The sequence below is a fragment of the Octodon degus genome, unplaced genomic scaffold (genome assembly GCF_000260255.1).
Source record: "Octodon degus isolate 3935 unplaced genomic scaffold, OctDeg1.0 scaffold00067, whole genome shotgun sequence".
Classification (NCBI taxonomy): Eukaryota; Metazoa; Chordata; class Mammalia; order Rodentia; family Octodontidae; genus Octodon; species Octodon degus.
The window spans coordinates 9,320,939-9,338,438 of NW_004524643.1; the positions used below are offsets into that span (position 1 = coordinate 9,320,939).

At 35.1% G+C, this 17,500-nt stretch overlaps 1 protein-coding gene across 22 annotated transcripts in view; it reads right to left on the minus strand.

Moving 5' to 3' along the window:
* Window positions 1–17,500, minus strand: part of Sox6 (SRY-box 6) — a 689,373-nt gene that overhangs the window by 322,291 nt on the left and 349,582 nt on the right. For all 22 annotated transcript variants that reach the window (XM_004634909.2, XM_023719279.1, XM_023719289.1 and 19 more), the window contains one exon: window positions 12,070–12,277. In XM_004634909.2, coding sequence (XP_004634966.1) covers window positions 12,070–12,277 — 208 coding nt within the window. The remainder of the gene's footprint in view (window positions 1–12,069; window positions 12,278–17,500) is intronic.

A 17,500-nucleotide genomic window follows, 5' to 3' on the forward strand; every position in this document is an offset into this window, starting at 1 on the left:
AAGCACCTAGAATAATAAAGAACTATCACAACTCAGTAGTAAAAAAAAATTCAGTTACAAAGTGAATAAAAAATGTGAATGGATATTTCATCAGTGAGGATATACAGATGGCAAACAGCACACAAAATGATGTTCAATATCATTGACCATAAAATACATACAAATTAACCCCACAACAAACATTACTATATATCTATCAGAATGGCTAACACTGACAAAACTAAATGTTGACCAACATGCAGAGTAATTAGATCACTCATACATCGGTAGTGGTAATATAAAATGGCACAGCTCCTCTTAAATATAACGTGTCAGTTTCTTATGAAATTACCTTATAAGCTGGCACTTGTACTTCTGAGAATTGATTCTAGAAAGACTTAAATTTCTGTTACACAGAAGCTAATAAGCAGATGTTCATTCATTCAGAAATTTTATTTGTAACAGCTAACATGAGAGTCTGCTCAAAAGCTCTTTAGTGAATGAATAATTATATAAACTGCTATACATACATATAATAAATAACATAGAGTTTTTTTAAAAGGAAAAACTATTGATATACACAAAAACTTGGATGAATCTTCAGGGAATTAAGCAGAATTTGATTTTAAAAAGTCAGTTCAAAATAATGTCACTCATATAACAGCTCTGAAATGGCAAAAATGTTAGAAGTGAAGCTCTTATTAGTAGTTTGCAGGGGTACAGAAGGTGAGTGGTACTAGGGAGGAAAGAGGTTTATGTGGTTATAAAACAGCAACACAGGGCCAGGGGGATGGCTCAGTAGAATAAGTGCTTCCCTGGCAAGACAAGGGCCTGAGTTCAATCCCCGGTTCCGCAAAAAAAAAAAAAAAAAAAACCAATTGAGATAATTGATAAAAAAAAAAAAAAAAAACACAAGGGATCTTAGTAATATTTGACTAAGATTCTTAACTATGGTGGTAGATACACAAACCTAAATATATGATTTACAGATGAGAAAATTATACTATACTTAATGCACAAACCAAAATACAACCAAGTACAATTAAATCCAGATAAACATTAAAGAAATCAGTGCACAGTGTCCTTGTCAAGCATCTGCTTATGAAAGGATACAACAGTTTTATAAAATGTTGCCACTGGGCTACGTAAACAGAGAAAAGTATATAAGAAATCTCTTGATATTATTTTTTACTGCTTCATGTACATCTACAATTACTTCAATAAAAATCTCCATTTAAAAATAGCAAACAAGAGGCCGGCAAGATAGCTCAGTAGACTAAAGTGCCTGCTTAGGCAAGCTTCAGCAAGCTCAGGGACCATGGTTCAATCTCTGGCTCCACATACAGTGCCAGCTCTGCCCCCAGGACAGGCTGAGCTGGCCAGAGTCCTGGGGTGGTGGTATAAGCCTATAATCCTAGTGCTGGGGAGGCTAAAAACAGGAGGACCACTAGAGCCCAAGCTGTGTAGTGAGACTTTGTAAAAACAAATACACAAAAATAAAATAAAAATAAAAATAAAAATAAAAATAAAGAACATATAATTAGAGGTATATATAATCTATATATAAATAGAGTTGTATGTAGTTTTAGTACTGATAACTTTAGAGCAGGTAAAGTAGACAATAGAAGAGGAGATGTGATTTGGATTTTGTGTATCAGAAAATGGATAGATTAAAAAATTAGATAACCAAAGAAAGACAGAGGGTTATTCTGGATAGCAAGGGTAACCACTGAGCATGAGGTGCATTTGACTACATTATTAATTCATCTTCAAAGAAGTGCCCACTCTTTAGATAAGAAAGCTTGTCCTGAAATTGCTGTATCTTCAAGTTTGTTAATGCTTATTAGAGAAAGATTATAAAAGACCTCCAGGAGCCAAATAATAATTATGTGTATTATCTTTAATGTATCTTTAAAAATCCAACTTACAACCACATCAAAGCAAAAAAAAAAAAAAGAATAGAGTAGATATGGAAGACAGTGAAATATTCCTGTAGAAGAAAATGGAGGGTCCAGGGAGATGGCTCCGTAGAATAAGTGCTTGCCTGGCAAGCGCAAGGGCCTGAGTTCATTCCAAAGCTAAAGCCACGCAGCAAACAAAGGATGGAGCAGGCACAAATAATGAGAGAATGACTCTCTGAGTTTCCATTATGGTGTGAAATCGTCATGGCACATATAAGGAATGTGTTTACCATTTATCCTTTATGGAAAGGATTGTAATTCTACATAACAAGATGGTGAGTTGAGAACTGAAAGATGGTACTTTCAGAATACTTAGGATATGTAAATCTAACAGTAGCCAACAGAAAATGGAATCCTATCTAGAATCTATTCCCATTGGCAGCATGGCTTTTAAATGAATAATGTGTGTCAAGAAAGAGAAAAGGGTGACTATTAAAAGAAGAGATATTTGTTTCCCAACTTGCTATGCTATTAAAAACAATGTTACTGTTAAAAGAAGCCTAACTGAGGGGGAGAATTCAAATACAAAAACAAGACATAAGTAAAACACAAGCATCAGTACAAATCATTTCACAATCTTTACTCAATCAACAAAGATCTCTACTTTGATACAAATAGTTGAATAATACAGTAGTAAAAGGACTTGCAAGATAGTTCAGTAGACTAAGTGCCTGCTTAAACAAGCGCAGGGACTGGGGTTCAATTCCCAGCACCACATGCAGCACCAGCCCTGCTGAGCCGCTGACCTAGTTCGGGCGTGGTGCTCCACACCTGTAATCCCAGCACCGCAAAGGCTGAGAACAGGAGGATCACCAAGAGTCTGAGCTGTGTAGTGAGACCTTGTATGAAAAACAATTTTTAAAAAAAATTTAAGTAGTAAAAAGGCGGTAAATTTGCAATTTTGAATTTAAAGTATTTTTTTAAAATGAACTATTATGAGCACAGTATCATTACAGATTAGGAATTAACTCTAATTCTAAACCCATACTCTGAACTGGAAACACCAATAAAGAGGATCAAAAGGAGAAAAATGTGTTTCCTAACAAACCCAGTAATCATGGTCAAGTAAGAAAATAACATACGTGTGTTCATAGTTGAAAGAAGAGCTGAAGACATCCTATTAGGTTACAATAAAAGGAAAATTGCCATGATGGTCCATCAAAGGCTCTTCTTGAGCTTACAAAAAGACAGTGATTTTAAAAAATATCTGTACTAGATATTTTGAAGAAAGTAGAACCAGAATGTGTAGACAATTGAAGTTTTCAAGGGATTCTCTCTCTCTGTCTCTCTCTCTGTCTCTCTCTCTGTCTCTCTCTCTCTCTCTCTCTCTCTCTCTCTTACACACACACACACACACACACACACACACATGCAGAGGAACTTATTCGTGTCACTGTAATAGCAAATAATCAAAAAATGTTTTCAAATCAAATGAAAAAAAAAGAAAATTGCCAGTACTAATTCCATTCTTGAGGAGATACTTTAGAGAAGAAATTCTTTCATGAATGAGTTCCAGGAAATAGTTATAGAAATCTTCATAACATTATCTTAGACTAGTAAAAAAAAAAACTATTAAAAATGCAAATGCCCATGAAGGTAAACTATACTGGTATACAGAACATCACAAAATACTGTGTGGAATATTACTCAGAAGTGAAAATGAACTACATGTAACACATCAGAATTGCTCTTAAAATATTATTATGGGTACAGAAAACAAATCATAGATGATTACTAATTGGTGTCACTTTTTAATTCTAAAAATGCTGACCAATACACTACTTAGAGATATATTCAGAACTATTTTAAACCAGAAAAGAGAACAATAAACCTAAATTTCTGGCAATAATCTAATAAGAATAATCAAAAGCAAAGATTGGACAGGCAAAGAAAACATAAGTATACTCAACAGTACTCAAAATTTTTGTTGTTGAACAGTGATTTCACATGTGTTTATTTCATGGGATATAATACTAATATCAAATATAACATGGTAAACAATTGCTTAAGTTAACCACTTCCCTATCTGTTCATTTTTGCTTTGATTTTGTGCAATTATTGTACAAAGAAAAAATGCCATTCCAAAAGCTGTTTTATTTATTGTAGATGCAGACAAAATGAATCATGAAGATCTAATGAATTTTCAATGGGACAATGTAAAATGTTCATTACCTACTCAGATTATACATACTCAAAAAACATATGAAATGGCTCAGTGGACTAAGTGCCTGCTTTGACAAGTGCAGGGATCAGGGTTCAATCCCTAATCCCACATGCCACTTGGCCCCAGCTCCACCCCCAGGGCTTGCTGAGCCAGCAACCGAGTCCAGGAAAGGTGGCTCATGCCTGTAATCCCAGCACTGGAGAGACTGAAAAACTAGAGCATCACTAAGAGTCTGAGCTGTGTAGTGAGACCCTGTACTAAATACATAAATGGAAAAAAAAAAAGCCATATGAGATCCAGTCTTAATTCCCTGAACCACTAGAAAGCTACACCCTCTTTCTAAACAACAAAATTCCAGGCAAATACCTTTCTTCTTTCTACTTCCATGAGAGGAAAAGTCACAATTGTCTGCATCTGTCAACATTGTTAGAGAAAAATCCTTAAAAGATAAATTTGAGAAGAAATGGACCAAGAAATAAGAAGCATTTTTTCAAGGCAAAAACACACAAACTGAAACTAAGAAAAGGCTCCAGCCAAATAATACATTATTCATAGTGTGAGAGTTGCAGAGCAATATCAACAGAAATAACCAAGATTTGTTCAGAATGTCTTAGTTTCAAAGAATTCTGTCTCATTATATGTTTTATAAAGTTATACAACATAATGATCAGTTTCCAAAAAATTAGAAAGCAAAGACTCTAACACAAATTTTAGTAAGCATAATTCTGACACCAATGATTCATACTTTCCGTAACTGAAACACCAATAATTCTATTTCCTCTTTTTGGTACTGGGAATCAAACTCAGGACCTTGCACTTGCCAGGCAGGTGCTTGTGCTGCTGAGTTACCTCCCCAGCCCCTCTAGTTCCTCATTATAAGCACCTGACAAGATTGTACAATATTTTTGAAAAACACCTGTTTATTTAAAGAATCTGATAGTAGATAAGAATAAACTATGAATATGATATAAATTAGGTAAAATAGGAGCAAGGACACAAATACTGGGAGGAAACTGTTAAAGAAAAGAAAAAACAAATTTAAATGTAATTGCTTTAGCGTTGTTCTGACTACTCAATTACTTTTTCCCAAATGTAGGAGCAGGCCTGAGGAACTTCAGCATTTAAATGACTTGAAAATTGTAGTTTATTTGAAATAATAATTCAGGGGTAGGGTGAATACTTAATGTGTCTCTTATACAAAGGTGCAAAACATTTCCAATTTCTCCCACGAGTGAGAAACATGAAGGTTTGGGTTTGGCATATTTTGAAGGTTTCATCAATATAACCTTCAATAAGAATAGCAATAAAAACCCAATATTAATAATTTTGTCTTAAAATTATTTTGGTGCTACAGCATGGCATGAATGTTAGGTTTTTTATTTTTTAATAAGAGCTTTTTATGAGTTTTTAACTCTTAACAGGAACACATTGCTATTAACTGGGTTAACGTCTAAAAATTTCATCCAAAACCTTACCAACCTCTCACACACATCACATTCCACATATTTCTCAGCAGGGAAGACTGGCTTCCAGTGGGGGACAGCTAGTATTAGCTTTTCCAAAGAGCCCGAAAGGAGTGTTAAACTGAATTGCTCTTCCAGAACACAAGAACATCACTGCTGCAAGATGCTAAACTCTTAACACCATGGGACACTTTCTATGAATCTGTCTGTGGTGCAGGATGAGAGTATATAATATTTCTCTTTCATAAAGTATGTTCAAGTAGTTACAGTAGCAATAATACTACATGATATATATATATATATATATATATATATATATAATGTTAAATCCTCACAATGCAAGGTAAGTATAATTCAGTTTTAAACATGAAGGAACTAAAGACAAAAGTTATTAAATAATACATCCCAAGTCACAAGGCTAGGAAGTAACTTATTATATGATGGGTGGTGATGTTTATCAGTTGCATTAATTCTTTACTTTCATGGTAGCAGTCTAAGGATGCCCCCTGCCCCCATTTTCCCATTAAGAGAAGTGAGGCACTTGCTCTATGCCATCCACCTGGTAAATGCTGAACTCAGAGCCCCACACAGACTCCTTACCTCTGAGTCCACTCTTATGCCTTTCTAAATATTAGAACTTAAGACTCAAACCTGCAGCTAGCTCATTCAAAAACATGAATTCCAAAAATGAGTTTTCTCACCGTTTGAAATGTACCATGCATCTCCATTAAGTATGGCAAAACCTTCAGATGAGCAAAGGACCCTGGCACATTGTTGTCTAACTAAAATACACATCAGGGAAAATACATGTATAAATCCAAATGATTGTTTAGAGATGCAAATAATGATAATCACCCATCAGACATACACATAAACACATTTTCATTCCTCTGTTCAGAAACAGCCTCCCAGTCTATTGGAAAGTATATCCCACAAAAAAAGCAAAAGTTCTAATGTTGCTGCCCTCTCTCTACACACACAGTAAAATTAATCTACATGCTTTCCTTACCAGGATAGCCTGAGGCATGCAAGTCGGCTAAACAAATACTCAGACCAACGTCTGACCTACAAATTTGTTCTCATGCTCTGCTCCTTTCCATTAAGTTTATGACTGTCAGAGAGAGTTCATTTATTCTGATACAGTATTTCAAGCTTACCATAAGCTATGCCACTCCCTTCTGATCATAGTAATTATTACTCAGAGAAATGTCTCAAAAAAGAGCCAAAGTCAGAAAGAAAGTTGCATTTTGCCAGACAGTTGAAGGGTTCATCATGTGACACTTTCCCTGCAATCTTACCCGACTCCAGAACCTGATTCAAACCAGTTCCCTTGGCCTAGGATCGTATACTTAGTAGTATGATACACAAGACATGATAGTGGCTGAAGCACTATTATTAAAGAGAGATTAAAACAGCTGTACATTATGCTGAAGCACTCACTCTTCCCTTTACAAACAGACGGTCCTGGATTATAAGCAGCACTTGACCATTTAAATCACGACAACAACCAGATTTAACCAGCTGGGCCATGTTCTCCTAGGCAGTGCCTGTTGACCTCCTCAGTCGCAGCTGCTCAAATGAAATTCTCATTAGACAACTTATTTTCAGAAGCCAAAGGACTCTCTGATTAAATATATGTATTTAGATATAGAAGTCCTTTTTAAAGTGTTCATTTTCTGACAACTGTCGCTTATGTTACAGCGTAGCTATATTGGCAACAAGATGGGTGACACAAGGATAACTAAAATTCATCATTTAATCACAGCTGAAAGATTTTTACCTTGGAAGCTTTTTAACCCAAAACTATTAATCAACCTTTCTGTACACTGAACCCACCAACATTGACAGTGTTTAAAAGATAGACTCTAGTAGTCATTCAAATCCATATATGCATCTATTTATCGTCTTATCTACCTACTCTCCATCCTATCTACCTATTTATCTATGACATTAAAGCAAAAGCAAAGCAAAAAGCAAAAAGTGCATCTACCTTCCTCTCAGCCTCACTATTAGAAGGACATTTCTGAGAAGGCACCTGTGTTCATCAGTGTTTCCACTATTTAGTTGAATCACTTGCCCTGGGGAAGACATTAATTGAAGAAATTGCAGTTGAACATTGGACTGCAATTTGATGACCACAGTATCCTCCTGAAGAGGTATTGTTTTATCATGCCAACATTGTTTTAAAATGGACCAGAGCAAACTTTATATAAATCAGCTTGTACACATTAGAGGACAGAGATGCAAGATATTTAATCTGCTAAAGAGTCCTAACATATAAGGCCCTGAAACTATGTAAGCTCATGATGTAGTTCAGGCTAATCTTGAACTCACTATGTAAACAGACTAGCTTTGAATTCATGGCACTTCTCCTGCTGCAGCCTTCCAAATGCTGGGATTACAAGCATGCATCACCACCCCTGCCTTCAACAGCATCTCATGTACTGCAAAAATCTACTAATCAAAAGTCTCATAGATATATTTTTATTTCTTGAGGATAAATTCCCAAGAAATAGAATACTACTTCAATAAAATGTATATTTTAAGTTTAATGCAAGAGCTTTAAATGGACAAAGCCAAGCAAATATTGATAGCACTAGTCTACCTCTTTTGATCAACAATATAATTTAGAAGCAGAAATCTATGCTTTTCATAATCATTTGTTCTCCCACTATGCTCTTCTGTTTTATTCCCACAAGTAAATAATCAAAATGCAATTTAAATGCAGAGTATCAAACTCAGAACAAAAAACAGAGACCTTTATTGCTCTCATTTCCCAAACTAGTCTGGCCACTCACTTTACTCACAGTACAGTATTACTACCCTCATTAAACTCCTCTCAGTTTCCACACTTGAGCATCAAGCCTTAACAATGCCTTATCCTACTATCATTTTCACATTCACCCCTTTATTTTCTCACTTCTTCTGCCTTCACTCAGGCCTTCATTATCTCTATCCTGAAACAATTTCTTTAATGGCTTTCTCTGCTCCCACATGTCTCAAATAGTCTTTCCAGACTAGCTTTCCTGAAGGAAAACTCTAAGCCCTAACCTTATTGTACCAAAAAGAGATAGAGATATTGGTGGAGGAAGCACTGAAGTATGAAGTCTGAACTCGTCAGCCAAGTTTTGAAGGGTCGTCATGATCTGAACATAACTTAGCTTTTCAATCCTATATCCCATATGCAAATTCACCTTACATGAAACCTGAGCTTTTGAGTGTTTTAAAGGGTTCTGACTATTCCTTGTGCTTGAAAAGTCTCTCTCCTCCATTCTGTCTTCATAAACTGCCTCATTCTCCAAATCCAGCTGGCGTCCATTTCCCTATAATGTATTTCCTTGTTTTCCTAGGCCAGAGCTATCTCTCACTCTTACAAATTCCCACAACACTTCATCTACATAGCTTTCATGGAACATATCATGTATTAGACATTAAATTAGAATTCTTTCTGATTATGTCTTACAGCAGAAAAAAAGGATAGAAAAGAGCAATATTGTACAATTATTAATTAGGACTACAAGAAGGATACTGATGGTTCATAAACATTCATAGCCTTAGCATTGGAAATAGACTAATACTCTGCTACAATCACACTATTAAGATGATAATCAGGAATAATGCATAACTCAAAAGAGAGATTGAAGATTATTTCATATGGACATATGCAACCATGAAACAGCTGGCCTTGCTATCGGCCATACTCTGGTTCCTTACAACTTCTTCTCACTTCTGTCCTTTCATTTTATCCCCAGGGAGATAGACAGAATGAATCTCAAATCTCCTCTGTGAATTTAATCTTGAAAGATAATGGAATTTTATTATTGATCTTTGTTCTTCGGGTTAAATATTACTAGTTTCTTCAAACATTCCTTTTATTATATATTTTCATGTCCTTGATCATGCTGATGTTCTCTAAAAATATCCCAATGGTCTTGAGTCTTAAATTGTGCTAATTCTGAACCTAACACAGTACTTCAAAAGTATTTGATTGAGTGCAGCAGGACAACTCCTCTTAAATACTATCTACTTGTAGAAATACTGAGTAAATAGCCTTGGCAGAGCTTTGGCAGTATTCTTCATGCTCAGCTCATTGTGCTTTTGTCATCTAAAACTTATAGGTTGTTTTGTTTTGTTTTTTTATTTATGCAGCTGCAATTTGAATTTCCATCAGTAATTACTTGTGCAGCTGGAGGATTTGGTCATAACCTCTGGACATCATAATAAGATCTATTAAATTTTATCTTGATAAATTGCTTTTGAGGTCACATTTCCAGTCTGTCAAAAGCCTTTTGAGGATTTTTATTTCATACATTATATTCGTTATTCCTCCCTGGAGATAGAAAAAAACAAAACAAAACAACCTATGAGTTTTAGGTGACAGCAGAACAGTGTACTTAGTATGAAAAATACTGCCAAAAAATTGCCAACTCTGTTTAGTCAGCATTACTACAAGAATATGTACTTTAAGAGGAGTTGTCCTACTGCACTTGGACAAATGTTTCTGAAGTACTATATGGCATTCATGGGATGTGGTCACCATATTTGCACTTAATATGTTATGTTCATTAATATACACTACATGCCTGGATTTCAGATGTTTAAAACATATTACTATAAAAAAAATCTGTGAAGTATATACAAAAACTTTATTAGTATCATTATAATGATAAACTACTTGTAAATGTACAGTCTTATCTTCTAAGTGTTTCTATTACAAAATCATCTATAAACTTTTCATGGTAATGAAGATGAAGAATAAAAAAATAACCGCTACTTACAAGAAAAAATGATTTAAAATTCCTTAGCAGCCAAAAATCTCCACAATCCGATTTAGTTATTTTTACTTTAAAGAGCCGTCTGAGGTATTCTAAAAATTACCACTTTATAGAACTAAAATCGCTTTTTCAGTACTTAAAAAATAAAAATCTAATAGTCTCATTTATCCAGAAATTATTGATTTGGCAATTCGAGTGTTTCAGAACAGGCAAAAATGAATAAAACAAAGTTTGAAAAGGAAAAGCAAAAAAATCTGAGGTCCAAAATTAAGCTTATGTATGTTTCCCAGAATCTCCCAGCAACCTATCTATGCCACATTTTTAATACTTTAAATGTAACTTAGAATGTCTATAAATCTAATTTTATAAACTATAGATGAACAAAAGGAACAAATTATAAATAATTCACAAATAAGCAAGAAATAGGTTGAAAGTCAATATGGAATGAAGAAAACAACACACCTGCACACACAAATGCACTTGTGCATGTATATCAAGGAGACACAGAATGCTAGAGCTTTATACTTGCAGAGAAATAAGCTTATATTCTCACACTCTTAATTATCTCATTGACCTCTAAAGGCATTAAAACATGGTAAAATGATTGAGATTTATAGCATAATCTTCACAACACCTCAAATTCATACAGTTTATAGTTCATAGTAGAATTTTATATGTATTATTAGAATTAATATTCAAAATGCTTGAGAGGTGAAGTCATGCATAGGTGCCACACTAAATTTTTAATTTTATGGCTCGAAGAGACTAAAGAACTATTCATCACGTGGTTGTTGTCCAGGCATCGCTAATCCTAATCTACTGCATTATGGCCCTGATACATTTTAGACTTTTCCATACCTCCAAAAACTTTAAAACTTAAATTTTGAGTATTTAAAGAAATATTAGTTACATGAAAATTTTTCTTGTACCAAACACCAACTTTCTTAGTGATCATAGAAATCTGTATATAACTTACATGGATAGTAAAACAACAAATATCATTATCTTACATTGTAGAATCTGAATCTAGACTTCACAATGTAAAACCAGCATGTATGGTATAGCAATCAGTTTGACTTGATTTTTTTGTTTCAAAATATCACTGGACAGTCTTCTTTCACCTCTGTTTCCTAGAATCTAGGTGAACGTCGGTGGATTCTTGTGCAGAGTAAAAAGAGTAAAAGATGTGTGGCAAATGTCACACGTCAAAGCCCTCACAATTGAACATTCTCAGGGTTAACAGTGTTAGAAACTCTCAACTCTTCATTTTACAACATTTAGAGGTAAAAATAAAATTTATAAATATAAAATATTTACAAAATTCAAGAGAAGTAAATTAGAAAATGATTTTGCTTTTTAAGCAGTTGATTATTTTTATAAAGAAACACTATCTGCCAAGAGGAAACAAGAAAGAAAAAAAGAAATGAAAACTAAATGTGGTTAGGAAAATTCCTCACTACCTTCTTCCAGTATGATGCTTATAGTCAGTTTAAAGCCTGGACTGATTATTATAAGAACCAAGTTCTTAAACGCACAAAGTTTTAAGAGAAGCGGAGCTATCTGCTAGCACTCCTGATGGATTGCATCTGCTGTTGCCGCGGTAACTGCTGAATAACTTTTTCCTCCTCTATGCCAATTATGCTCTTCCCAGTCTCTTGAAATCCCGCTCATTTTTTTACAGCCCGGGCTGTTTAGAAGCAGAGCCCGGCGGTGAGGTCGGCACCTACCCTCCTGCTCCGTCCGAGTCATCTCCTCGAGCTTCTTCTGTTTCAGTGTATCCACCACATCAGCGAGGCTCCCTTTGCGGCGCTCTGGGGTTCCAAAAGTAACACTGGTCATTATCTCTCGGTCCCGACTCCCTTCGTCAGGCTTATGTGGTGAGGTAGAGGTATTTCGGAAGGAATATAGGGAACATAACTTATTATTTTCTGAATCCTAGAAAAATAAAACAAAACGAAGCCATTAGAAATAGTTTTCTTTGAGTATCAATGCAGAAAAGTCCTAAATCTAACTCTGATTATGCAACATGAAACTTTGAAAAAAAATCAATTCTCAAAGGAACTAACTTGAAATTGCAGAATCAAACTGCTTAATTGTTGAAATGATAAAAGTAGCCTAAGGGGCTCAATTTCTTATTCATTTATGTACTTCATGTTTAAAAGTTCAGTTTCACTGAAACTGTCCTATTAATCAGTTTTGAAACTGTCTCACTGCTATTGTTTCTCAATAAAATTAATTTTAAAAAATTAGAAATGATTCAGAATTTCACTAAGTAAGATGACAAGAATTCAACAGTGGTTGTTATATTGCATATTGTTGTCTTCAATGTAGTTTCTCGGATTACCAGCTATCAGCATGCAAAATTGCTCAAAAAATTATGAAACATTAAAAAAGAGATAGCAAAAAATATTTAATCACTAACTGCTACTTTCATAGATCAGCAGAAATTACTATAATTACCCAAGCTATCCTGTGTATATACATATATATTTTTCACCTTCTTCTTTTCTCCTTTTCTTCATTCTAAAATATTTTGAATTTTTTAGCATGCTTATTCATTTTGTCACTGGATTTCAACTAATGTGAATAAAGAAAAAGTAAATACAAATAATAAAAAAATTAAAGTTTAGATTCAGTGAATAACAGATTAGGACAGCTAAAGTCCTTCCTCTAATTATGTACTTTCATTAATAAAGATGTTCCCATAGTCTAAAAGAGTAAACATATCACAAAATAATTTCTTTTAATGTGGAATTAGTACAACAGTTAACTTCAGTATTCAATGTTCATTGTTCATCAGAAAATACATAAAATATCAAAATTAGTGCCAGAAAGTTAGCCAACCTGAGTATTTTTGACTGCTGAGGCTTGAGGAGACTCATTTGTCTCAAGCAACACATCTGCCCCAAGTTCCAGGAGCCTCTTCCCATTCTGCACTCTTACCATTGGTGTGTCAACACGTAGTAACACATTCTTCGTGGGCCATTTAAGAACATTTTTAAAAAGATATGTCAATTACAGAAACATTTGCACATTACCTTGCTTTACTTCACAGTAGAAAAGTTAGCTAACTTGTAGAAAGGTTAGATTCATGGAGAAAAATAAATCTTAGGTTGAAAATAAACACCTAAAATTTTGTAGAAAAAAAAATGTTTTATCTCTCTCTAATGTAAAATTAGTGTTTGAAGCAACTATTTGGTCATAGCCTTTCAGTAGTCTTGCATATACCTTATCTGTATGCACAAAGGTATTTTCTCTCAAAAAAAAAAAAAAAAAAAAAAAAAAGCGAGAAATTAAGCTTCTAGTCTTCATAGGGAAATCCTAATTGTTCTGTCTCTCTTTTCTTCACAAACAAATCCTGAAAACTTTCAGAGCTAGAGGAAAAAAGACGAGGCAAAAGATACAGAGCTGCTAATTAGCAGTAAAAGGAGAAAAGCAAAAGTCCCCACCATCTACAGCACTAATTTTCCACATGTACTAAATGAGCTAGCACTTGTACCCAGGAAGTGCTGGGCATGCAGGGAGTATCATACAAAAGATGCCTCTTCCTTTCTGTTGCTGGGAGCCTACAGTAAGACAACTTTGCAAGGCCTCGAGGCACCATGTTGAGCTCACAGTGCCCAGTGGGGTTTAATAAAGGGTAAGCACTATTATCCTGAAGAAACAAACTTCCAGGAACGGTGTCAAGGAAGATTTTTACCTCTAGATCTGAGACACTGTGAAATAAAAACTGCTGATGTGACCCTCGAACTAAATTAAATTGTTAATCCTCTGAATACACTAACAACCATTGGTTTGTAGTCACGAAATGGGTGAAATGTGTGGTATGTGTAAGTTATCTCCATAAAGCTGTTAAAAAGGCTGTGAGCAAGTGGGCATGGTGGCACATGTCTATAATTCCAGCCCCCTGAAAGGCTGAGGCTGGAGGACTGCAAGTTCAAACATAGCCTGGGTGACTTATCAACTTAATGACAACTTGTCTCAGAAAAAAAAAAAAATGGTCTGTGCAGGTAATACAGTGGAAGGGCCTAGGTTTAATCCCAGGGAGTACAAAACAAACAAGCAAACAAAATGATGTGAGTTAAGTCTTTACCTCTGCATTTCCACCATAGCATAAATGCAGGAAATAGAGAAGCTCAATCTATTTCTGATGAGAAAAAATGAAAAGGATTAAATAAATAGAGCAGCACAGGAAAGAAAGTTCCTTTTTACCTTGCTCCTAGATCTCTTCTTTTTCCCAAGATAGAAATTTCATCTTATTTAATGTTTATACCAATTGCGGTTCTGTGGAATAAGGTGAAGGAAACTCTTCTTTAAATGTCAGTCAAGACAAGTCTGGGAGATAGCTCTGTGGTTTAAGTGTTTGCCTGGCAAGCTCATGGTCCTGAGTTCAATCCGGGGTGCAAAAAAAAAAAAAATTCAGTCAAGGCTGGTACATAGTTCCTTGGATTGCACAAATGAAGCCAGGTGTGGAGGTGCATTTTTGTAAATCCAGTATTTGGGAGGCAGAGGCAGGAAGATTGCTGGGAGTTAGTGGCCACCCTGAGTTGTATAGCAAGTTCAAGGTCAGCCTCAACTACATAGTGAGACCCTATTTTAAAAAAAAAAAAAAGGAAGAAAGAAAGAAAAGGTACCTACCTAAATGGCTCAGACTCAGAGATACTGCTGTCAGTACCATTTTGACCCTGAATAAAGTCCGTATCAGATAAATGGCTAAGGCTTTTATGAATCAGATAAATGACTAAGGCTTTTATGAATCAATAATCAACATTAGATCAATTGTCCTTGAATTACTTTTTAAATGCAAACTACTCTCACATCACAGCCTAAAAATAAACATTTTTTAAAAGTTTGACTCAAACTAAAGGAATGAAGAACAAATAAAAACAGTAAAAGTAGAAGTGGTTACCTACAAGTGACTCACCGCTGACCATTCTGAAGATCTTCCCTCACCCCAAATGAAAATTTAAAGAAGCTAGGAGAGGTGCTCCAGCCTAGGTGACAACTTTTAAGTTGTACCCAGAGGGTTCAGTTTAACGGGGTACTGGATTAATTTCACACAGTGTAGCATACACATTGCTATTTGTACATTGTTCCTTGCTTTTACTTATACAAATGTGGTTACTATCACCCTGCACCACAGACAAATAATCTGGGGTTCCTCTTGCAAAGATGACACTATCCTCAGCCCCATAATCTGGGCAAAGTCACTGAACTCTATAGAACTCGGCCAGCATGAGCCTGAGTCATGATCTTCCCAACAGAACCATAAAGCTACTTGTGATGTACCATCAAAGTACCAACACAGGAAGTAAATAAAACCATGAATGGCTTAAGTTGTATAAATCATGCCACAATGCCCTTAGGAATAATGGAAAGGGAGAGATGTATCATTTCTGGCCTTCATTCTTTTTACCTTTCCAAAATTTAGTAAATATTGGTCTTTCATGAATAGAAACTGATAAGCAATTCATCTGAGTAAAAGTGGCACATAAATCAACGTATTTGCAATAAAGTATTGTCTGACATAGTTGGTTTTTAATAAATAACCCCAATTTTAAAAAATGAGCTGGGTTTGGTAGCACATACCTGCAATCCTTAGCTACTCAGAAGGTCCAGAAACATGACTATTCATGAACACTCCTAATGATTCTTTTCTTTTTAATTTTTAATTAATTAATTAATTAATTGGTACAGGGTCTCACAATGCAGCTCAGACTCCTAGTGATCACCCTGTCTCAGCCTCCCTAATGCTAGAATTACAAGTGTGAGCCACCACACCCAGTTTCAGTGGCTAGTACAGCGTGATTAGGGCTCTGCGGTAGCCGTGGCATGCAGTAGCAGGGACTGAATCCAGGTCCTTGCACTTGCCAGGCAGGTGCTTACACTGCCGAGCTATCTCCCCAGCCCTCCTAATGATTCTTATACACAGCTCTGGACCTCACATGAGGAAACCCTGGCCTCTAAGGCACAATGAAATGACTCTGCTTTGCCTTCAAATACTAATGTGACATTGTTTATGAAATTATTTCAAAAGCTAGTCAGTTGTGATTTTTTTAAATGACATATAAGATTACTTGTCTTCTTTTGATCTTTCTTTTGAAAACTATTACTGAATTGAATACCTGGACATAGGAATAGCATAAAATGCAGAGCACAAGGCCATTTAGAAAGCAAGCCTTAGTTCATTCGAAAGAAACTTGCTGTAAATGTCCCTAACCCACCAAACATAAGAGTAATGACATTTTCAAAATAGTATTTAAAAGGATCCTGTTCTCAATAAAAAGACTAGAGGAATGCTTATTCAGATTACCTAAAGAACATTCCATTGTAAATCAAGTAAACATATTACGTGCAAGATAGACAGACAGATACAGAGATGGATATTGAGAGCTGAAAAATTACATTGTAGAGATCATTCAACAGTTGCTAAAAAAGAAAAGGCAATTTTTATAATTGTCTTAAGATAAAATTAAAATATTGCTCAGGTTTTTCAGACTTATAAAAATTCTTCCCAGCCTTGGCAAAGACTTTAAGCCGAAATAGTGTTTCCATGATACTGTGAATATTTTTAAATCACACCAATCTTTGAGCTTTAGTGTGTCTTTTTCCTGTCCCATAAAAATATCCATTGTCCTGTTTGAGTAGGAACCCAAGCCACTTTTCAAATTTCAGCTCAAACTGAATTTCAGCCTCAAAACCCTCTCTTACTACAGAGGGCTTACTGTTTTGTCATTCTCCAAGCTGCACATCGAAGCTCTTATGTATCATAAATACACACTGTAGCATTTAATAACATAATAGAATAAATTATTCAGTATTATTTTGCATGCTCTATTTGCAACTAAACTTTGACTCTGAAGATTTTGGGTCAGGTGTCAGGCTTCTCCTACATGCCTCTAGAGCATATTAAAAGTGTTAATAAAGCCAGGGATATAGCACAGCAGTACAGCACCTGCCTGGCAAGCATAAGGTCCTGAGTTTAATTCCTGATTCAGGAAAAAAAACCTAACCAAACAAAAAGTGTTAGTACACTGCAGTCTGATGAAATTGAAACAAATACAAAATATATTAAGAAATAATCAAAAATTAAGGTTATGGATTTATGGAGAGTGATTTTCTCAGTGAGTGTATTATTTAAGTAAAACATTTAGAAAT